General features: G+C 39.1%; 2 protein-coding genes across 3 annotated transcripts in view; both read left to right on the top strand.

Annotated features, from left to right (window-relative positions):
* The first annotated feature begins 4,580 nt into the window (after positions 1 to 4,580).
* LOC127630752 (forkhead box protein D5-like) lies at positions 4,581 to 5,808 on the top strand. Its single transcript, XM_052108501.1, has one exon. It carries the CDS (start codon positions 4,768 to 4,770, stop codon positions 5,758 to 5,760), a length of 993 nt encoding a protein of 330 aa, XP_051964461.1. The 5' UTR covers positions 4,581 to 4,767; the 3' UTR covers positions 5,761 to 5,808.
* Positions 5,809 to 8,196: 2,388 nt separating this feature from the next.
* LOC127630751 (phosphoglucomutase-like protein 5) overlaps positions 8,197 to 23,889 on the top strand; it is a 35,352-nt gene continuing 19,659 nt past the window's right edge. The window contains exons 1-7 of one of the 2 annotated variants that reach the window (XM_052108500.1): positions 8,197 to 8,404; positions 8,494 to 9,042; positions 11,184 to 11,346; positions 12,827 to 12,973; positions 13,080 to 13,202; positions 13,301 to 13,491; positions 17,668 to 17,822. In XM_052108500.1, coding sequence (XP_051964460.1) covers positions 8,785 to 9,042; positions 11,184 to 11,346; positions 12,827 to 12,973; positions 13,080 to 13,202; positions 13,301 to 13,491; positions 17,668 to 17,822 — 1,037 coding nt within the window. In that variant the 5' untranslated portion in view covers positions 8,197 to 8,404; positions 8,494 to 8,784. Of the gene's footprint in view, positions 9,043 to 11,183; positions 11,347 to 12,826; positions 12,974 to 13,079; positions 13,203 to 13,300; positions 13,492 to 17,667; positions 17,823 to 23,889 lie in introns of both variants that reach the window. The other variant, XM_052108499.1, reaches the window with a different exon arrangement.

The following is a 23,889-nucleotide window of genomic DNA, read 5'->3' as shown; positions in this document are numbered from 1 at the left end:
TCTGCCACGGCTCTGCCGGGTTCTGCTCCGCTCTCAGAGTCTTCCACGGCTCTGCCAGCCCCTGCTCCACTCTCAGAGTCTTCCACGGCTCTGCCAGCCTCTGCTCGCCCCTCAGAGCCCTCGCGGCCTCCGCCTCTCGAGTCTCCCAAGGCTCCTTCTCCCAAGCCTCCCAGGGCTCTTCCTCTCAAGCCTCCCAGGGCTCTTCCTCTCGAGCCTCCTAAGGCTCCTCCTCTCGAGCCTCCCAGAGCTCTACCTCCCAAGCCCCCCAGGGTTCTGCCTTTCAAGTCTCTCGAGCCTCCCAGAGCGCCGCCTCTCAGGGCTTCTCCTCCCGAGTCTTTCAAGGCTCCTCCTCCCAAGCCTCCCAGGGCTCCTCTTCTCGAGCCTTCCAAGGCTCCTCCTCCCAAGCCTCCCAGGGCTCCTCCTCCCAAGCCTCCCAGGGCTCCTCCTCTCGAGCCTCTCAGGGCTTCTCCTCTCGAGTCTTTCAGGGCTCCCCCTCCCAAGCCTCTCAGGGCTTCTCCTCTCGAGTCTTTCATGGCTCCATCCCTCAAGCCTCTCACGGCTTCGCCTCTCGAGTCTCTCAGGGCTCCTCCCCCTCTCAAGCCTCTCAGGGCTTCCCCTTTCGAGTCTCTCAGGGCTCCTCCTCCCCTCAAGCCTCTCAGGGCTTCTCCTCTCGAGTCTTTCAGGGCTCCACCTCCTTCCAAGCCTCTCAGGGCTTCTCCTTTCGAGTCTTTCAGGGCTCCTCCTCCCCTCGAGCCTCTCAGGGCCCCTCGAGCCTCCTACGGCTCTGCCTCCCGAGCCTCCTACGGCTCCACCTCCCGAGCCTCCTACGGCTCCCCCTCCAGAGCCTCCACGGCTCCACCTCCCGAGCCCCTCACGGCTCTGCTCCCAAAGACTCCAGAGCTTTCTATGGCTCCGCCTCTCGGGCCTCCTATGGCTCTACCCCCCGAGACTACAGAGCCTGCCAGGTCATCGCCTCGGGGACCTCCCACGGCGCCACCTCCATTGGCTCCACCTCCTGAGCCTTCCAGGCCTTCCCCCCTAAAGCCTCCTTCGGCTCCACCTCCAGAGCCTTTCAGGCCTTCGCCCCTAAAGCCTCCTTCGGCTCCACCTCCAGAGCCTTCCAGAACCCCACCTCCAGAGCCGCCTACAGTGCCGCCTCTGACGGCACCGCCTTTCACGGCTCAGCCCGGACTTCCTGACCCTCTCCCTGTCCTGTGGCCTCTTCCCTGGCCTCCGGACCCTATTCCTGTCCGGTGGTCACCTTCCAGACCCCCGGACCCAGTCCCTGTCCTCCAGTCGCCTTCCAGACCCCCTGACCCTGTCTCATTTCCCTCTGTGCCCCTTGGACTGCCCTCAATTTTGTTTGTGTGTTTTGTGGGTTGTCTGTTCAGGGTTTTTTGTTTGTTGGGTTCGTCCAGCACCACTTCCTCGCAACCCCTCGACTACTCTCCCGGATTTGCCCCCTTTACTCTCTTTGATTCCCCGGCTTTTGACCCTATGCTTCCCTCGACAACTCTTCACTGGATTTGCCCGTTTGTACTTTTGCCTGCTTTTATTGTTACAATAAAAGCAGTTTTTTGACTTACATTGTGACTGTCTCATCTTGTGTGTGTGTGTCCGGGTTACAAGATGTAATAAATTGCCAAATGTGTTTGAAATGAACAAGAAATTGTTTACTTTTTCAGAATTAGTTATTTTGAGTCAACATCATCTTAATTTGTCACTCAAAATATTATTTTGGTGTCTCAAAATGATCTGCATTAGTTGACAAATTGTGCCCTATAACAATTGACCAAGTACTATATCTACATGATATCACTTTAAACCCCCTAGGGGCCTTTTACCCCAAGTGAGGGAGCCTTTTACCCCAAGTGAGGGAGCCTTTTACCCCAGGTGTGGGGTGAAAGTCTCCCTCACCACCTTTTTTAAAAAAACTGAATTTCAGTCTAAACAACCTTCCGTTATTATTTATTTTTACACAAATGATGTTGCTCCATCAATATTTCATACAAATAAATACATTTTTCTTGATACATTTTGTGACCAGAAAAAAGCCAAATTTCCTTAAGGGGTGCCTTTAGCCCCATTGAACCCTTCCTGAAATCTTTAAACCTCAGTTTGAATCAGTAAAACTGAAATTTGCCAACATTTCTCAAGCACGAATTGTCTTTTTCCACATTTCCACTTGTTAGGCCAAATTAGCTGTAATTTTTCTCCCAATATTTTTCTATACAGTTTCATATTTTATGAATACCATAATCTTTATTTTAATATTATTTAATTATTTATAGACTTTGTTTGGGCTTACAATTATCAATCATTTATTTAATCAGTAGGACAAAATGCACTGATTTCACACTATAAAGTGTGAATTACCAGTAACTAGTCAAATACATTTTAAATAATTCAAGTTATTATTCTGCTTTTCTAATATGTTAAATTTGGTCTTCTATGCAATGTGAGAATCACATTTCTGTGAAAATGCAGCAATTTAACATACACAGTTAAATAAAAATGAATAAATAAATAAACAAACTGTTTTGAGGATTAAGTGGGACTAGGTTTGATTAGCAAAGTTAACATTTTTTTGTTGAATAGGCCTATGGATTAATATATAGCCTACATTAATATAACCCTGCTAAGAGAAAATGTAAACTTATGTTAGAATAACTTACTGTAGTTGAAGCAAAAATAAAATAAAGCACAAAATTAGATCTTTACTGAATTTCATTAATGCAACACTAAATATAAATATTGTTTAACCCCAACCCAGGTCTCTTCTATATTTCAGGAAATAAAACCAATTTACATTTTAAAACAATGTATCACAGCAGTGAAAATGATTATTTACTGAACAATTATTTCAAGGCATCTATTGTGAAGAATCATTAATACTGCGTATTGAGGTTAACAATATAAAATCCGCTTTTTTTTGGCATTTCTTTAAACTGACAAAGACGACTGCTGTAGAGATGTATCCCGATTGTTCTGTTAGTTTACACAACTTTAACTACTCTCATACATTTACATGCATGGACTTCCACACTATCCATAGCTGAGGAAGTGGACGGTGGGCTCCGACCCTTTCATTTGCAATTGAGATGACTGTGAAGAGTTTTAACACATATCCGCGCACAAGAAGGTTTGCTTTGAGGATCGCTGTGCTCATTCATGCCCTCCAATAAAACTCGCTCCTGGCCTGAAGCCTAAAGCCGCGCCGTTTCCTATTTGATTCTGATGTTGATAGGCTCGTTTACCGTCATTCTTCATTCCACGCGGGGAGCCGGGCCATGGCCATTTTCATGGTCACAACACCTGCGGGTATCTTGAGGTGACAAACCAAACGAAACCCAGGGGGTATAGGGGGTAAATCACTCTTTTAAACCGGCAGTTAGGCGTGGTGTGAAAATTCACCGTAGCACATCCCAGCTCCCACTGCGCTAACCTGCTTCTGAATTAGCGAGTAATCCAACATGATTCTCTAGTTTACTTTAAATTAATCCTATCTTAAAAGAATAACCTATACATTTAGTAATGTATTCCATTATGATGCGTGGATTTAAAGTAGCATACTGATGTACTGTCTTTTTGTTGGCAATAGCCTACATTGAATCTAATATTTATGTTTAATATAGGCTAATTTTGTAAAATTATATATTTTTAAAAAAAATTTTTTTAATATCTTGCCTAATGTTCCTTGTTCACACAACACTAGATGATGTAAAAAAATATAAAAATAAAAATTAAAAATAAAAAAAACCAGGCTAAATGCCAATAAGTAGCACCATATTTATTTTTTTTAACGTGAATGAAAACGAGGATTTTCAAAGGGGTTACCAGTCGCTGAAATGAGTGTTGATCGTCCTGCTGGTGAAATAATGGAAAAACGTCTTTAAAAACCACACAGCCTCGTTTTCATTCACGTCAAACATTAAGCATGGCGCTACTCTGAAGAAGGTCTGTAAAAGAGGTCAATTCAACTTCCACGTTATGGCTTGTCACAATTTAAATCTATCATTGATAAAAGATAGTATATGTGTGTGTGTGTGTGTGTGTGTGTGTGTGTGTGTGTGTGTGTGTGTGTGTGTGTGTGTGTGTGTGTGTGTGTGTGTGTGTGTGTGTGTGTGTGTGTGTGTGTGTGTTAAGATGTATGCTATTTTGGCTATTATAGTCTACTATCTACCACCAAGGTTGTGATAATAATTGCAGAATTGTATTTGAATTAGGTTATTAGGCCTGTTACATTATTAAAATAATTATACAATGAGTTTTTACGTTGTTGTTTTGTTTTTGTATGCTAATGTTATACAGGCTACCCAAAGTAAACGTATTAATGTCTCAATTTGTATACTTATTCAGTAATAATTTATAATAGCCTAACAATTAAAATAAAATAACATTTATTTGAATTTAATAATATAGTTTTTATTGCACCACAAGCTTTTTTTTTTTTGGGGGGTGGGTACAGAAAACAATTTAAGTTAATTAGTTAAAGAATATGCTTAACTTTGCCAAGTATCACAATTGTTCAATTAACGCCATCTTTGGCATATCAACACAGTACAGTATGCGATGCTCGAGTGCATCTCATATCGTTTAAAGCAGGTCAAAGCCCCCCACCTGCCTGACTGTCCCGAATCCCTGTGGTGACACTTCATTCCTATTGGTCCGACCCAACACAGAGTGCGTGGCCCCTCATAAATAGCCCTCATTTCCATTAGTCCTGCAACTACAGCCTACCAACTTCCACGTTTGGGGTCCACAGACATGACCCTTTCCAAGGATTACGAAGGAGTGCAACAAGTCCCCGTCTCTTCGGAGGAAGATGAAATAGACATCGTCGGAGAGGACCACAGTGAAAGTGACAGAGAATATTTTATGCCTTGCAGTGACACAGCGGAGGTGGTCTCATCGGACATGGACCATTCAGAGTCCGAGTCTTCTGGAGAGAGCGAGAGCAGCTTTTGCGCGGAGGCCTCCACAGCATCTGGCCCAAAGCAAAACTCTGCGATCAAACCCCCGTATTCCTACATCGCTCTCATAACCATGGCCATCCTGCAGAGCCCCACGAAGAAATTGACCCTGAGCGGCATCTGCGACTTCATCAGTAACAAGTTTCCGTACTACAAGGAGAAGTTCCCCGCTTGGCAGAACTCCATCAGACACAACTTGTCACTGAACGACTGTTTCATCAAGATCCCGAGACAGCCCGGTAACCCGGGGAAAGGGAACTACTGGTCCCTGGACCCCGCATCCGAGGACATGTTTGACAACGGCAGTTTTCTGCGCAGGAGAAAAAGATTCAAAAGGAACCAGCCGGAGTTCACCAAAGATGGCCTGGTGCTTTACCACCCAACGTTAAGTTATGGACCATATGGAAGACCTTACTGCGTTCCTGGGCCGGTGCCAGCGCAGGCTAATCCTGTTGGATATTTGCCAATGCCGGATGGCATAATGGTGCCGCCTCCATATTTTCAATATCAGACTCTCAATATCAAGGCCCACGAACATGCAGACATTCCGCAAATGTCCCAGCCTAAGACCCAGAGATGTTCTTTCAGCATCGACAGTATCATGTCCAAATCAACAGTCTCTCCAAACAAAAACTCTCCCCCTCAACTCACCACAAGTGACTACAATTATGTATTTCCAAAGCCAACATCTTGTGTTGCTCCAAGTTTGTTACCAGTGCCGTGGACTGCATTACTAAATACGGTTCCTTTCACTGACACACTACGAATGGTGTATCCTCATTGTTGAACTGCTGTCTGGAAAAAAATTTAAAACGCAGTTCTTGTGTCAAGTAGCTTTATAACATATCACATTGTATTTTGAACAAAACGTTTCAGTCATTGCAAATTGCTCTTATAGTTGTAGACTAGTGTAAATAAATAAATGATAATATATTTGTCCAAGAAGCTGTCTGAAACCATCTTCTGAAATGAATGTCTGTTTAAAATGTCTGTTTGAAATAAAGTATCATTGTCAAGTTGTAATGATGTCTTTTCGTTCTTTGCTCTTAGAATTAATATCTTAATAATTTAGGTTAATTTCGTGTATAGTCAAGGTTCTCCAAGTTGGCCTGTTAATTATTGAAATGTGTGCAATTTATACAGGCAAAATACAAACATTTCAGCTTGTTTTTAAGATTTATACATTTAAGTTGCATGACGAATTTCCATCAACATGAACTGAGCGATCTTTAAAGGGCTGCTTTAAATGGTCAGCATGTTGTGAATGCTGAATTAAGTGTTTAATTAAGAATAATGAGCAGTATGAACTTTTAAAACAACATTCTTAAATGTTTAACATTATGTCTACAGTTGGTAAATGGCAAAGAATTATTTTGACTTTTATTGAACTATTTTTATAGCAAAGTTATGAAGCCCAAATCTTATTGAACCATTTGTATAAAGTACTGTGCAAACGTTTTAGGAATTTGTGAAAAATGTTGCATAGTGAGGATTTCTTCAAAAATAATGACATAAATAGCTTTCATTGATCAATTAATGGTATACAATGTCCAGTAAAAAAAAAAAAAAAAAAAAAAGCTAAATTAATATTAGGTTTGACCACCTTTGCATTCAACATAGCACCAATTCTCCTAGGTACACCTGGACACAGTGTTTCTTGTTTTGTTTTTTTTGGCAGATGGGATGTTCCAAGCTTCTTTGGACAATATGCCACTGTTCTTCAATCTATTTAGGCTGTCTCAGTTGCTTCTGTCTCTTCATATAATCCCAGATGACTGGAAGTTCAGTGGTGGGCTCTATGTGGGCTGTTGCAGAGTTCCCTGTTCTTCTATGATATTCTAATCCATTTGCAAAAGGAATGTCCCATTGACAATCTAAAACTGAAGATAAAAATAACCATCTTAAGACAAATTATTTTGTGAAACATATTATGTGCCCAGGGGTGAAAAATTTCATCAAAATGTTGGGGGATAATAAACAGCAATTCTCAAGAGCAATTTTTGAAGGGGACACCAATAATACAGGCAAAATTGTACTTGCAAGGTAACGTTAAACGTTATAATCGCTAACATAGCAGACTGCATCAGTGACAAAAGTAGGCCTACATTGGTACACAAGTACACAATCATATATTTGTTTTTTGACATGATTTATTAATGACTCAGCATCATCTATATTAAAGAGAAAATAATCACTTCATCCGATGTTTAAAGTGAATAAAATAACATTGACTTACTGGAGTTCCACAACTACCCAAAAACTTGGCAGGCAGTGGACCAGAGCACTGTGAGGCAAGGGAGGGGGGACTCAAAATGTTTAAAACGTTTTTTTGTTGTTGCCCCGTTTGCATTTGTATTACTGTGTTTCTTAAACAATTATTTTAAGAACATATCATTATATTATTTACAATACACATTTTTTATTGATATTTTAGGGGGGGACAACCCTCAGATGGGGGAGGTCCCCCTAAAATATCATTAAAATATGTGTATTGTCATGGTCCTGACCCCCTAATGTGCCTAAGACTATTGCAATGTACTTATTTTGCATAATTTTGAATGTATACATTTACCATATCTAATCCATTAAAGCCTGTGCTTTGAATGAATTTGAACTTGAAGTCTGATTTAAACACGGTGTTGTGCAGGTTTTTTATTTATTTATACATATTATATTTAAAGGAAACAGATTTGAAAGGTTATTATTAGAATTTCCTAATGACATTTTAGAAGTTGAATGCGACATTTCTTGTCCAATTGTATTTCAATACTCGAGCAAAACCCTGTTGCGCGCGCATAAATAAGCGCGATGTATAAGAGGCGCAAAAGAAGATTTCTGTCTTAAATATTTTGAACTTACCCACTGCTTGTATCAGACATCTTCTATTTTCTTTACTGTATGTCCACAAGAGGGCGACTAGTGCTCGTGAAATCAGTGTCACATGTTGGTCTGCGATGCATAATCATGTTTTAGCCCACTTAAAATATAGTCACCGTATCAATTTATAGGGTTATAATATCAGTACAGTATTGTATTTTTGGAACATAAATGTGTAGGCTATTATGTGAAATATTGCATCATGCTGGAGTTAAAAGGCTACCATTTTTCCATTTATGTCACCCTTGGGCCATCCCACATGTTTGATGCTGTTTCTTATAGACACAAAAACAGCTACATTAGCTGTGAGAGAATGTATCCAATGGTTACCAGGTGAGAGTAGCTGCACCCTCGTGCACTTTTGCGCAACATGGAGAGCAGTGCGCCACTGACAGTAGATGCTTCCGATTACTCCTCCGCTCACTGGCGCTACTCGCTCCCCAAAATCATGGGCTATTTTTGGCCACAGCGTTAGCTGATTATTTAAAGTTGTGTTCCCTCCCTGTCTTTTTGGCAAGCAACTGTGTGGATGACAGCTCGGGAAAAGGGTGTTGGTGAGCATAACACTCATCTTGAAATAATTATTGGTCTTCATCAGACTTTTAGTTTTTTATATTTTATATTTTGTGTTTGTATAACACAGTCTGTACCGGTGGGATGATAAGACAGCTGTCGCACACTCGTTTTCCAAAGAAGCGTCACTGGACGCGTCTCAAATAATACACTCTTGGACAGAAGCACACCGCGCCGTGGCGCACCCTCGTCGCTGCTGCCTCTGTTCCACTGTTAAAAGTTGGAGACTCCAACGCTGAGTTGTTTTTGAAGATATTTTGAACACATTGAATAGCATCTTATTCTTTGTTCCGACAAGAGGTGATATTTTAATTATTTACATAATTAAAACAAGGCGCGTCCCGGAGCGTTCAAGGAGACAATGGAGACTAACCCTATACCCATATTGACCATCCAAACATCCCCTTTCGATGACCAAAGACCAGGGACAAACGGCCTGAGAAAGAAGACAGCTGTTTTTGAAAGTAAAAAGAATTATCTTCAAAATTACATCCAAAGTGTCTTGTCCTCCATCGACTTGAGGGACCGTCAGGGATGCACGATGGTAGTGGGCAGCGATGGAAGATACTTCAGCTGGGCAGCAACAGAAGTTATCGTACAAATGGCAGCTGCCAATGGGGTAAGGGTTTATGGTGTAATACTAATTTGTATTATTAATATTAATTATAATAATTAATAATAATATAGCATATTATTATAATTATAATTGTTATTATTACTATTAGTAACAAACAAATGCAATAGGTAGACACTAAAATGATGTGTGTAAATATTAGCCACAACCCTATGCCATAATTTGCTGAATGTCTGGTAGAGTTTGTTCAGGCTCAGTATAATAGTACATGGGTTTATAGCTCAGTGTTAAGCATTTAATTACAGGGTTGGTGAAGATTGAAACACAAATTATTTATAATTTATTTATTGTTGGAAAACCTGGCAAGCTTCAAGCTGAATGCATAATCAGACGAAGTTAACTAAATTTCTTTCCCAGTCCAACCAAATGTATCATATCTTATCTGTTGTGTCATACCTCCATTCCATCCTCTTCCTGCATAGCCTATGTTTCACTTTTTTTGACCTCTCCTGTTCATGACAGACCATGGGGAATCCCAGGGCAATTGGCCATAAGCCAGCTACCGTTCATCAAAACTGTCTCTCATCAACCTTTATATCATGTTTTATTGATCTTTAAATAAGGATACACATATAACCTTAGTATATTGAGTTTTCAGCCTTAATTCATTGTAAATTCCTTGGTTGTAAGAATTTTAGTACTTTACAGCCACATTATTCCTCAACAATGTCTTCTCTTTCTCTCATTCTCTCTTTCATTATCTGTGACACACTCTTCCATACAAACTCAGTAGCCTACAGAGTCATGATATACTGAGGCTGTGATCTCCACAGCTGTGTGTGGATCCAAAACCAGCACCTTATATGGATAAGCTGCTCAAAGTTTGCTGGAAATACAGTTCAGACTCATTGGGCTTCGTCTGAGAAATGCAAGTTAAGACATAGGGGCTGCAAGCTGCAAACTAAGCAATGCATCAATTGAACAAGCTATTTAATCGTTAATTAGAGAATTAGTCTAACATAACAGTGATGGCAAACACCTTGAGGGATAGTGCACTTGGTCATCATTATAAATGCTTGAGTGAGAGATGCCAAATAACTCACTATTATTAGAAAGTGGCTGTACTTGTAAAGCTTAATGAGTCACAAAGTTGCTGAGATGGCCAGACTGCTGTGCTCAGAGTGAGCCAAAATGCAAGAACAAGTAGCATCTGTCTATAATTTGAAATCTTGAAATGATCAACAATTAGATACACTTGGAAATAGAGGCTTCCAACATATGTAAAATGGGATGTCAGTTTGACGCTGAACTGTAACCCTTGATAGATCAGGCTCCAAGTGAATAACCTGTACTAGTCTGTTTTTAATTTTTTTATTCTTGAGTGAGTCAGCTTGTCACTTTTGACAGAATGACTAAGCAGGCAGATGTAGTTGATCTAGTATGTGGCAGTAGTTGTGATTGGTGCCTCTGAAGGTTGCGGGTCTAAAGCCCACCTTAGGTGCAACAGTGCTGTGATAACCCTGGCATGACAGGCCAAAGTCTGCAAACTAAAATCTGAATCTGGATTATAAATGGACACTTTTATTGCTGCTAATGCTATAACTGAAATGTTTTTTGTCTTAATTTTAAAGCAGTGATTTAGTACATTGCCTTTTGTCTTTTGAATTTAAAGGAATACTCCACACACCATAATTTATTCACCCTTAAGTCATTCAAAAACATATCACTTTCTTCCATGGAACACAAAAGGAGATATTTTGCAGAATTTCTAAGCTGCTCTTTTCCATTATATGCCCTCAGAAAGTGACTAGGGGCTGTCAAGCTCCAAGTATTCAATTAGTTCCTCAAATTCACGCAGGTTTGCAGTGACATAAGGGTGAGTAAATAATGACGTCATTTTAATTTCAGGTTATGCTTAATAATATTATCAACTGTGCCACATGGTCTGGTTGCTCAAATTTTCATTTTATGTTCAGTTTGTGATTCAGGTATTAATTTCCAAGAGATTTAGCCTCATAATTACATAAATTGTTAACATCTGTAAGTAACAGTGAGCCAAAGTATTGAATATGACTTGGAACACACTAGCCTCCATTTAAATTTTTTATTTTTTTTTTTAAATGGAAATCAAATGGATTCTTCTGATTCGTAATCAACACATGAAGTGCATAAAACATTCATTTCAGATCGGACGGCTGGTCATAGGACACAATGGGATCCTGTCCACACCAGCTGTGTCGTGCATCATCAGGAAGATAAAAGCCATAGGTGGGATAATCCTCACTGCAAGCCACAGTCCAGGAGGTCCAGGAGGAGACTTTGGGATCAAATTCAATGTCGCTAATGGAGGTGAGAACTTTGTTACAAAGCACTCAAACACCCTGCATGCACCCACGGCAATCCCCTTCAGAATGATAATGCAATCAATCACATCAGCCTTTAAGCGAACAGTCATACCAATGAACACATGACCTCTTAGCGTAGTGTCACCTTCATAAAGAACTGTTTACAGAGGATAAAATACACAATGAAGCCCCAGGTGCAGCCATGTTGCACATCCTGTAACAGGATCTTGTTTTTGATGTGTTTAAGACATATAGGCCTTTATATACTGTGCGGTATAAATGGTCTTATATAGCACCTTTTTAACATTAGCGGGATTCAAAGCGCTTTACTCTGCGTCTCATTCACCCATTCACACAACAATGACAGCTGAACTGCCATGCAAGGTGCTGCTAGCCTGCCGTTGGGAGCAACTTGGGGTTCAGCATCTTGCCCAAGGACACTTCGGCATGCGGAGCCAAGTGGGCCCGGGAATCGAACCACCAAACCTGTGATTAGTGGACAACCAGCTCTACCACCTTAGCCACAGCCACCCCTGGTATATGTATACTGGCTTGCTGGCTGGGTTGCTGCTTTAATTTTTTTGGACTGACAGAGTTCCAAGAGTACAGATATACAGCATATATAACAGCAATACAAGTTTTTACTGTTTTTTAAAACTGTTTTGTACTATTTTAATTGGTGGTGCAAAAATAATCAAAATAACTGCCTATATTGTGTTTAAAATCCCAGAAAGAACATGCACATCTCCATGGTGTCTGTTGAAGATCTGGAAATGATCAAATTACATTTTTTATGTACAAGAATCTGATAAACTTCTCAAAAAGACCAGGTTTACATACAGTACATACTTAACCATAAACCTCTCAAAGACATATGCTTAATGTCTTTTTGACATTTGTGAGGAAACGTCTTATTGATGTATTGCAGATGAACAAACACTCATCAATATAAAAAAGTTGTCTTCCAGATAAAAACACGCACATCACTTAGAGGTCATGGTAATGTGCGTGAGCTATCTTCGATGTAAATTACTTGATATTAAAGGAATATTCTAGGTTCAATACAAGTTAAGCTCAATTTACAGTTTTTGTGACTTAATATTGATTACCACAAAAAAATTATTTCAGACTCGACCCTCACACTTAAATTATGTTAACACACATATTGTTTACATCTTGTGGCTATACTTTTGAAACAATAGATGTGAATGGTGTTAAAATACTCACTGTAAGTGCATCATTGTAACCCAGATTTATGTGGGATGAGTTGAAAAGGTGGGACGAGTTTTTGGTAATCAACATTATACCTCAAATGCTGTTGATTAAGTTTAACTTGTGTTGAACCTGGAAAATTTATTTAGAACATAGAAGGTGAACATATTGGCTATATTTTTTCATTACCTGCCAACATGTCACTACCAATTTTTTTAGATAAAAGCCTTTGAGATTTTGTTGAAATTGCTCAATGTTTGCTCTGTTTGCAGGCCCGTCTCCAGACACAGTGATGGAGAGGATCCATCAGGTGAGTCGCACACTAGAGGAATACGCTATTTGCCCTGACCTACACATCGACCTGTCCTGCCTCGGCCGACATGACTTTGATTTGGAGAACAAGTTCAAGCCCTTCAGAGGTGTTCAGTATGAACTTATTCAGTGCACAATTTACTCTAGTTTGATCCTGTGCTTCTACCATACATTAACTCTGGTTCACCTGGGCATGAAATGTTCTTCCTCCAGTTGAGATTGTAGATTCTGTTGAGATCTATCTGAACATGCTGCGGGGTATTTTTGACTTTGGTGCCATTAAGAGCTTACTGACAGGACAACAGTTGAAGATCAGAGTAGATGCCATAAATGGAGGTAAATCTCTGTTCCACCATAATTTTCCATTGTAGACCATTGCAACTTTCTTTAAGTAGATTTAGCATTCAGTCTTATCTTCATATCTTCTGTTTCAGTTATGGGACCTTATGTCAGAAGAATCCTGTGTGATGAGCTCGGGGCCCCAGCCAACTCTGCTGTTAACTGTGTCCCACTGGAGGACTTTGGAGGCCAACACCCCAACCCTAACCCTGCGTTTGCTGCATCACTGGTGGATTCTATGAAGGGGGGAGAGTTTGGCTTTGGGGCTGCTTTTGATGCTGATGGGGTGCTTATCTCTTATCATCTTATTTTCATATAAAAAATCACTCTGTAATGACACACATACACCTATCAGCCACAACATTAAAACCACCTGCCTAATATTGTGTAGGTCGCCCTAGTGCCACCAAAAAGCACCAACCCGCATCTTAGAATAGCATTCTGAGATTATATTCTTCTCACCACATTTGTACAAAGCGGATATCTGAGTTACCGTTGACTTTGTCAGTTCGAACCAGTCTGGCCATTCTCTGTCAATCTCTCTCATCAACAAGGCATTTCCGTCCACAGAACTGCCGCTCACTGGATGTTTTTTGTTTTTGGCACCATTCTGAGAAAATTGTAGAGAATGCTGTGTGTGAAAATCCCAGGAGATCAGCAGTTACAGAAATACTCAAACCAGCCCATTTGGCAAGAGATTTGCCAAATTTATTTTTGAGATAAATTTGTTTCCCACATTCTGATGGTTGATGTGAACATTAACTGAAGCTCCTGTCCTATATCTGCATTATTTTATGCACTGCACTGCTGCCACATGATTGGCTGATTAGATAATCGCATGGATGATTGTTGGTGCCAGATGGGCTGGTTTGAGTATTTCTGTAACTGCTGATCTCCTGGGATTTTCAGAAATGTAGGTTGCCGCTGTTTTAGCGGCACGAGGGGGACCTACACAATATTAAGCAGTTTTAATGTTTCAATTTTTTGGCTGATCGGTGTACACTTTTTACGATTTTATATTTCGTACAAGAGAGCATAAGAAGCTTAGCCAAGGGCGTTTAACCAAATTAATATGGATCAGTGCCAGCGCTGACTTGGTCTGAGTGTTGTTTTGATTATGAAGCTTTCACATAATTTTTCTGTTATCTCTCTGTTCTTTAATATTTCATACAAGTGGAAATAAAAAAACAGTAAATACTGTTCATACTGTGGTGAGGACACTGGGCCAAGATTTAATATCTGCTCTTTAGAAGTAATTTTCATATTACTTCTTAATAAATGACATCCATCATTCTAAAAGTAAACAACTTCTTCGTATGCCAAATAATACCTATATTAACTGTCAATGTATGTATACTTACAACAAATCAGTAGAATTGGTAATATGCTGTATATAATCTGTTACTTTAATCACATATATCACAATCTGAACTTTATCAAATATATACAGTCTCTCTCTCTCTCTCTCTCTCTCTCTCTCTCTCTCTCTCTCTCTCTCTCTCTCTCTCTCTCTCTCTCTCATATATATATATATATATATATATACAGTGCATTCATAAAGTTCGATTGGGTTCAAATCTGGCTGGGCTACATTCATAGAGTTGTCCCTAAGCCACTCTTGCATTGTCTTGGCTGTGTGCTTAGGGTCATTGTCCTGTTGGAAGGTGAACCTTTGGCCCTGTCTGAGGTCCTGAGCACTCTATCACAGAGGCAACCCTGACCAGTTCCCCAGTCCCTGCCACTGTATAACACCCCCACAGCTTGATGCTATCACCACCATGCTTCACCGTTGGGATGGTATTGTGCAGGTGATGAGCAGTGCCTGGTTTCCTCCAGACATGGAGGAACTTGAAATTGAGGCCATACAGTTCCATCTTCTTTTCATCAGACCAGAGAATCTTGTTTTTCATAGTCTGAGAGTCCTTTAGGTGCTTTTTTGCAAATTCTAAGAAGGCTTTCATGTGTCTTGCACTGAGGAGAGGCTTCCATCTGGCCACTCTACCGTAGCCCAGATTGGTGAAGTGTTGCAGTGATGGTTGTCCTTCTGCAAGTTTCTCCCATCTCCACACATAATTTCTGGAACTCAACCAGAGTGACCATCGAGTTCTTGCTCAACTCTCTTACCAAGGCCCTTCTACTCCGATTGCTCAGTTTAGCCGGGCGGCAAGCTCAAGGAAACTTTGGTTGTTCCAAACTGGCCACTGTGCTCTTGGGAACCTTCAGTGCAGCCAAAAAAGATTTATAGCCTTCCCCAGATCTGTGCTTCAACACAATCCTGTCTCAACACAATAAGCTCTGCAGGTAGTTCCTTTGACGTCATGGCTTGGTTTTTGCTCTGATTTGCATTTTTAGCTGTGAGACAGGTGAAAATAGACAGGTTTGTGTTTTCCAAATAATGTCCAATCAATTGAATTTGCCACAGATGGACTCCAATCAAAGTGTAGAAACATCTCGTAGATGATCCAGAGAAATGGGATGCAACTGAGCTAAATGTCAAGTTTCATAGCAAAAGGTCTGAATACTTATGTCAGTGTGATATTTCAGTTTTTTCTTTTTAATACATTTGCAAAGTTATCAAAAATCAGTTTTTTGCTTTGTCATTATGGGGTATAGAGTGTAGATTAATGTCGAAAATAATAATAATAATAATTTAAAGCATTTTATCACAAGGCTGATACATAACCAGATGTGAACTTTATGAATGTACTGTACAGTACCTTGCGAAAGTATTCAGCCCCCTTGAACTTTTTGACCTTTTGCCACATTTCAGGCTTCAAACATAAAGATATAAAACTGTAATTTTTTGTGAAGAATCAACAACAAGTGGGACACAATCATGAAGTGGAACGAAATGTATTGGATATTACAAACTTTTTTAACAAATAAAAAATGAAAAATTGGGCGTGCAAAATTATTCAGCCCCCTTAAGTTAATACTTTGTAGCGCCACCTTTTGCTGCGATTACAGCTGTAAGTCGCTTGGGGTATGTCTCTATCAGTTTTGCACATCGAGAGACTGAAATTTTTGCCCATTCCTCCTTGCAAAACAGCTCGAGCTCAGTGAGGTTGGATGGAGAGCGTTTGTGAAAACAGCAGTTTTCAGTTCTTTCCACAGATTCTCGATTGGATTCAGGTCTGGACTTTGACTTGGCCATTCTAACACCTGGATATGTTTATTTGTGAACCATTCCATTGTAGATTTTGCTTTATGTTTTGGATCATTGTCTTGTTGGAAGACAAATCTCCGTCCCAGTCTCAGGTCTTTTGCAGACTCCATCAGGTTTTCTTCCAGAATGGTCCTGTATTTGGCTCCATCCATCTTCCCATCAATTTTAACAATCTTCCCTGTCCCTGCTGAAGAAAAGCAGGCCCAAACCATGATGCTGCCACCACCATGTTTGACAGTGGGGATGGTGTGTTCAGGGTGATGAGCTGTGTTGCTTTACGCCAAACATAACGTTTTGCATTGTTGCCAAAAAGTTCAATTTTGGTTTCATCTGACCAGAGCACCTTCTTCCACATGTTTGGTGTGTCTCCCAGGTGGCTTGTGGCAAACTTTAAACGACACTTTTTATGGATATCTTTAAGAAATGGCTTTCTTCTTGCCACTCTTCCATAAAGGCCAGATTTGTGCAGTATACGACTGATTGTTGTCCTATGGACAGAGTCTCCCACCTCAGCTGTAGATCTCTGCAGTTCATCCAGAGTGATCATGGGCCTCTTGGCTGCATCACTGATCAGTCTTCTCCTTGTATGAGCTGAAAGTTTAGAGGGACGGCCGGGTCTTGGTAGATTTGCAGTGGTCTGATACTCCTTCCATTTCAATATTATCGCTTGCACAATGCTCCTTGGGATGTTTAAAGCTTGGGAAATCTTTCTGTATCCAAATCCGGCTTTAAACTTCTCCACAACAGTATCTCGGACCTGCCTAGTGTGTTCCTTGTTCTTCATGATGCTCTCTGTGCTTTAAACGGACCTCTGAGACTATCACAGAGCAGGTGCATTTATACGGAGACTTGATTACACACAGGTGGATTCTATTTATCATCATTAGTCATTTAGGTCAACATTAGATCATTCAGAGATCCTCACTGAACTTCTGGAGAGAGTTTGCTGCACTGAAAGTAAAGGGGCTGAATAATTTTGCACGCCCAATGTTTAAGTTTTTTATTTGTTAAAAAAGTTTGAAATATCCAATAAATTTCATTCCACTTCATGATTGTGTCCCACTTGTTGTTGATTCTTCACAAAAAATTACAGTTTTATATCTTTATGTTTGAAGCCTGAAATGTGGCAAAAGGTCGAAAAGTTCAAGGGGGCCGAATACTGCAAGGCACTGTATATGTATATTTGAAATGTATATGGTTAGAATGAACTTATTTCATGCCATGCTTCCATAGTTAAACAGTCTACTGTATATAACCGAAATAATATTGGCAAAATGTGTCTTTATATGATCACAGGATCGTTATATGATTATGGGTCAGAATGGATTCTTTGTGAATCCGTCAGATTCACTGGCAGTGATGGCTGCAAACCTCTCCACCATTCCTTACTTTAGTCAAAGTGGAATCCGAGGCTTTGCCCGCAGTATGCCAACCAGCACAGCCATTGACAGGTAAGAAATCTATTCTAATTAATGGCATTGGAAAAAGAAACTTGATGATTTTGTCAAAATAAAATTAATTGTAATTAAAGGAGTTTAACTTTATTGATAGGACTCTGTTGAAATGAATGAAGACCCTGCTGAAATGTATCAAAACATCACTAAAAGACTGATAAGAATGAGCAACCAAACCTCCCCCAGAATTACCACATTTTGAGCACTAACTATTTGATTGATTTTTAAAGACTTTTTCAGGCTTAAATACAAGTTGTGATTGACCGACAGCATTTATGGCCTGTTACCACAGAATTACCACAGAAAATAATTTTGACTCATTTCACCACAGTTTGTAAAAACAAAGAAAATGCACAGTTATGCACTTAACATGAAGTCCATGGGGTATATGTGGCTTTAAAAGTAGAAATGTGAAGCTTATAGTTTTGGTATGGCATTTAGGCTACATGAATTATTAAAAGAAAAAACATGATTTGATAAGTAATGTTGTTAAACCTCTTTTGTTGCATGCCCAAAGTTCATCACACCGTCTTTACCGAGTTTACATGGTCATGATAGGAGTTGAAAATTGTATATATAACTTTGCTCAGAGGATGGTAGGAATTTCTATCATTCACGTCTCATATCAACATGTATTTTTTAAGTGTTAAAGAGTTTTTCATTTATGTGATAAATCCTTTTTTTTATATTGATTCTGGTACTGTACAATCGTCCCATACAGTAGACTTCCATTTTAAGTGCAGTACTGTGAACATGCTTTCCATTCTTTTAACAAACTGGACAAGTTGTAATTACAGTATTTGATAGCACAGATGCTGTTAATAGAGCATAGTTGTATTCAATCCTGAATTTTACAGTAAAATAGTATTGCTGTATTAACAAGACTGTTTATTTGTTGCATGAAGAAGTTCCTGTGTCTATGGGCATGCTCTTTCTGCAAGACTCCAGAGCTTTTTAAAGTGACCTGTGTCGACTCTCAACAAAATTGATAAGCTGATGATCAGGGAGGAAATCATTCCTCAGAACAGTTCCATTATCTCAGTCAGTTTCCTGCCCCTCGTTCTGTCCGGTGCAAGACACTAAGCTGTAAAAGCATTAACGTCGGGGCCAGAGGTTACAGAGAAGAGACTCACTCCCTAAGAATAACAGTGTTAGCTTAACCCAGCACTCTTGTACACAGCATTCACCCCACTAAAAATAACCTGCAGGATGCATGATAGTAAAGGTCTGCCTGGTGTGAGACATCATCTTGTGCTGTAAGAGATTAATGGTGTTTTCATACCACGGGATGATTTTTAAGATCAATTTATGCAGAAAAACTGTGAAAATAGATTTGTTTTTCTACTAACAAAATTAATGGTATTGTTCACCCTTATGGGCCAAATGGGTTGGGAACAACTTGAAGTTGAGTAAATGATGATAGATCTTCATTTCTGGATGAACTATCCCTTTAAACTTAAAAAAAAAAAATAGGTTTAACTTTGCCTGTAGAAAAAAGTTAATATTTGCAGTTTGTGGACATAGGCGGAAATCGCGGGGGTGGGGGGGGTTTGCATTTGTATAAAATAATACAAATGCAAACGGGGCAACAACAAAAAACTTGAAATTGCTCTTGAGAATTGTACAACATTGCACATTTTGGCACAAGGCACATTATACACTGACAGCTTAATCTGTTCCTATTGTAACTGCCAAGTAAATCCACTGACCCACTTTTCTAATGTGTTCTTAAGTTTGGTGCCTCCATAGACTATTGATTGACTGCCCTGAAATACACTTTTTTAATGCTGGCAGTCAAATGGGAGGTAATGATAATCATTAAAAACTGCCAGAATATTGTTAACTCAATTATATAACCTGTTTTCCTCCCATCAATGTTGTTTTTTGTTTGAAGATGAATTATTTAGCTTCCTGAAGTTTTGCAAGGATAATGTAATGTCAGAAACACACTACTAACAAGACCTAAACTACTAGTGGGGCTAAGATAAACAGACAGAGATTGACTCTGAGATAGATTGGGGCTGGACTGGAGTTGGGCCTTATAATGTATATATGATGTCATAGCTAAGCACAGTCTCCTGTTTTCCATTGTGTTAATGAGAGAGAAGTAAAGGTGACCATGGCCCTCCCAGCCTAGACACATTTCAATTGCTTTCAGCATATTGTGCCTGGCTTTATTAATCCAATTAAAGTAAATTAAATTAAATTAAACACATTTCTCCCTTTAACACCTGTTGCTGAATTTATCTTTTCCATTTGTACTTTCCTCTCTCCATGCACCTTGTTTGACAGGAAAGAAGCTGCACCAGAGTCATTACCCAAATATGCATTGCATTAACATAACACTCTGTAAATTATGTTGCAAGCAAATGTCATTGTTAATGCGATTAACATTTTGTTATTACACACAAAATCAAAGCACTAAGATGTTGTAGCAACAATATAAACTCAGTTTAACAAAAATGTTACTTGGCTAATGCCGTTGAAATGAAACCTACACCACTACTCTGAATTTACCTCCTATTTCGACTTTGAGCTATTGTCTTCTAGTTGATCATTTCCATGGGCACTTGGTAAGATATGTCCTTATATATCAACTTGAAAATTGCTTTAGCTGCAAAAAAAAAAAAAAAGAAAGAAAATGTTAACAAAAAATTTGCTTCATGTGGAAACATCTTAATTAACTGGTTTTATTCAATGAATCAACCTGAATATATTAGGTTACATCTATAAACTTAACAAATAGTTAGTAACAAATGTAGGTTACCAATTTTTACAGTGTGTCGGATAGAAATGTATCCATTTGTTCATGAGTGGCACTTATTCATGAATCTGTCTCATGTCAAACTAAACTCATGTTTTCCTGAAGCGTGAATGCGTCTGGGTTTTGAGTTTTTGGAGCAAGGCGTCTCTGCTGTAAACCTTTTTAGGCGATGACCGAGCTCTTGATTGTGGCTGTGTTTATACTATGGGCCTCTCAGATGTGTGTGTTTGTTAAGTAGCAGAGCTGGAGATAAACCTGTTGGAGCATGTGTGTGCTGTAGGTCTGATACTGTGTGTCTATGTTAAGCTTTGTTTTCATGGAGAGGTGCTGTGACTTTAAATGTGTGAGGGTGTTTAGGGATGTAAGAATGGAAAGATAGAGGAAACATCTGCTTTACACTCTACACGTAGGAAGGGAAATAGAGTTTGTGCCATCAATGTGACAATATACTGAAGTTGAACTGCTGAAATATTGGCAAGACAATTCAGTCTGTGTAGAAACACATTTGTAACTGTTAAACCTATTAAACAACAGACGGATCACACTGTGAATTTGGCAACAGTAGTTTGAAATCGATCTGTGTTTCCCGATACTCAAACCTCTGCCCCCAGTGGCTGAAGCTGGAAGTGTTGTTGACCAGTTTCCAGGTAAAATGTCCACAGAGTGGCGCCAAAAGTACATTTTATTTTTAGTTGTGCATGATGTAATAAAGTCAATGGAAATACATATTTAGTAAACCTACCCCCTAACCAAACCCCAGTCCTAAACCTAACCTAAAAAATTGTCTAATTGGAAATGCAAAATGTGGTCAAGTTTAGGGTACACTAACACTCTGGAGCTACATGGTTTCCCATGTAATGTTTCTTACTAACGGATAATATACAGTCAACCAGTAATAATCACAAAATAAACCCTAACAGGGTGATAAGGAATTTATTTTGCAAATGTATAATGACCGACTGATTGTACATTATCCTATTTATTGTGGCTACTTCCTAAAATAAATGATTAAATGGACATTAAATATTGATTTTAGTTGTAATTATTTTATTTTGTGAGAAGAAAGAGACCACAAAGCTAGCACCGTGTAGGATATTGGTTTAGTGATCATTGCCCAATCAGTGTTCTCGAGAGCTTTTCTATAATTTAATGATAGTTTTCACATATTACAATAAATGCATCTTAGAACTGAAAGGGACAAGTGTGGCTTGTTTGTTTAATTCTTAAAGTTACTATTTTGTTCTTCTGGTTGTTAAAATCTAGGCCTGTTAATTTTGGTGAGACTCATCTGTGTGTAATGCTACTCTCTAGTTTAGACTTTAGGGTAGTCATGTACTTAAATTGTTTATTTATATTGTAATTAAGCAATTTCAAGCTCTGTATTCAAAGGTTCACTTTAAAAAACATTTTAAATCAGTGGTGGAATGTAAATGGAAACCATATGAGTGCAATTTGGGTAGTATACCAAACCTGTCAACTCCAACATGCTGCCAGCTGATAATTGGGTTCAATTGCCAGTTGTGGGTAAGAACAGTTGGTGTCTCCTTTAAAATCCATAAAGTTGCATCATTTTCCAAAAGCTTTATGTTAGAAACAGACAGAATTGTTAGTTAAAATGGCATCGCAAACACGTGAATGCATGTACTATGTACACACTTCATATTTCAGATGCTAGGTTAGGCCTAGTACTGTTTTTGTTGGCCACACATATGTGAATAAATCACTGAAAACAAGTTAAGGGGTCAGTTTTCTGTCCCTGTGCCAGGCCTTCCATTCTAATCTGTTTCCCTTGAGTAAATAACACTTGTTTACCCATATTTAGTAATTCCACCCATAAGTAAACAGCTGCATCCCAGCTTTCCTCGTTTACTTTGGTTCCCTCTCATCTGTCCCTTCATCTTATGTGATCTTAGTAGCTCATTACCCATAATACCAAATGGCATTCTCTGAAAATAGTTTTGCTTAAGTATCCAAAATCAACACACAGAGGAGACGTGTAATTGCTTTCTTTCACTTGTTTTCTAAATTCTTTTCACTTTGACACCAATGTCTTTCATTTTCATAGCCACAACTGGACACAATTCTTTACACTTTAAGGAATAGTTCACACAAAAAGTAAAATTATGTCATAATTTACTTACCCACAAGTTGTTCTATAAGCATTTGACCTTCCTTCTTATGCTTAATGTTTTACTGAATATCTCTGTCTGTCTTTTCAATAAAGTGGCAGTGAATAGTGCCTTACTTTAAAGGGATAATTCACCCAAAAATGAAAATGTATTTATTCACCCTCATGCCATCCCACATGTGTTTGACATTCTTTTTTCTGAAGATCACAAATTAAGATATTTAGAATAATATTTCAGCTCTGTAGGTCCTCACAATGCAAGTGAATGGGTGCCAAATGTTTGAAATTCCAAAATCCATGTAAAGGGAGCATAAAAGTAATCCAGACGACTCCAGTGTGTTCAGACATGATTTGATATGTGTGGGTGAGAAACAGAAAAATAATTAAGTCATTTTTTGTCACAAATTCTCCTCCCAGTCCATTAGGGGGCGATATACAAAAAGAATGTGAAGCAAGGATGTGAAACACAATTCACAATTTTATTTAATCAAACTACACAATGATGACTCATAGACATTATAGATATTACAGTTGAATCTTCTGTTAATACCTGGTCTTCTGTTAAGCTGCTTTGAAACAATGTGTGTTGTGAAAGGCGCTATACAAATAAAATGACTTGACTTGACAGGGAGGAGAACTTATAGTAAAAAGATTGATCTGTTTCTCACCCACATATATCAAATCGATTTAACCACCAGAGTCATCTGGAATACTTTTATTTTGCCCTTATGTGGATTTTGGAGCTTCAAAATGTTGGCACCCATTTACTTTCATTGTATGAACCTACAGATCTTAAATATTCTTTCTTCTGTTGTGTTCAGTAGAAGAAAGTCGTACACATCTGGGATGGAATGAGGGTGAGACATGTCAACTTCCTAAAATTATTTAATGTCAACTAGCCATATATTTTCCTAATCTGTTTGAGCTCACAGGGATTTGACAGTATGAGGTAGTTAAACAGGTGTAGACTACACACAGAAGATTAAAGTGCTCTTTGCTCCTCCAGGCACATGGCTTCATCTGAAAGCAAATGTCAGCCAAAATGTCAGCATTGTTTGGTTCTGCAATTTGCCTTATAAAGACACTGTGTCAGGAAGACAAAATATGTAGTTTGATTAATGTATTAGTCCAAAGGAGAAATACTAGATGTACTACCAAACACATTTTAGAAA

The sequence above is a fragment of the Xyrauchen texanus genome, chromosome 37, assembly GCF_025860055.1.
Source record: "Xyrauchen texanus isolate HMW12.3.18 chromosome 37, RBS_HiC_50CHRs, whole genome shotgun sequence".
Classification (NCBI taxonomy): Eukaryota; Metazoa; Chordata; class Actinopteri; order Cypriniformes; family Catostomidae; genus Xyrauchen; species Xyrauchen texanus.
Note: the sequence above shows the minus strand (reverse complement) of the source record. Positions and strands in the feature narration are given on the sequence as shown.

Coding starts and splice junctions, on each gene's coding strand:
- LOC127630752 (XM_052108501.1), top strand. CDS start 4,768: ATGACCCTTTCCAAGGATTACGAAGGAGTGCAACAAGTCCCCGTCTCT.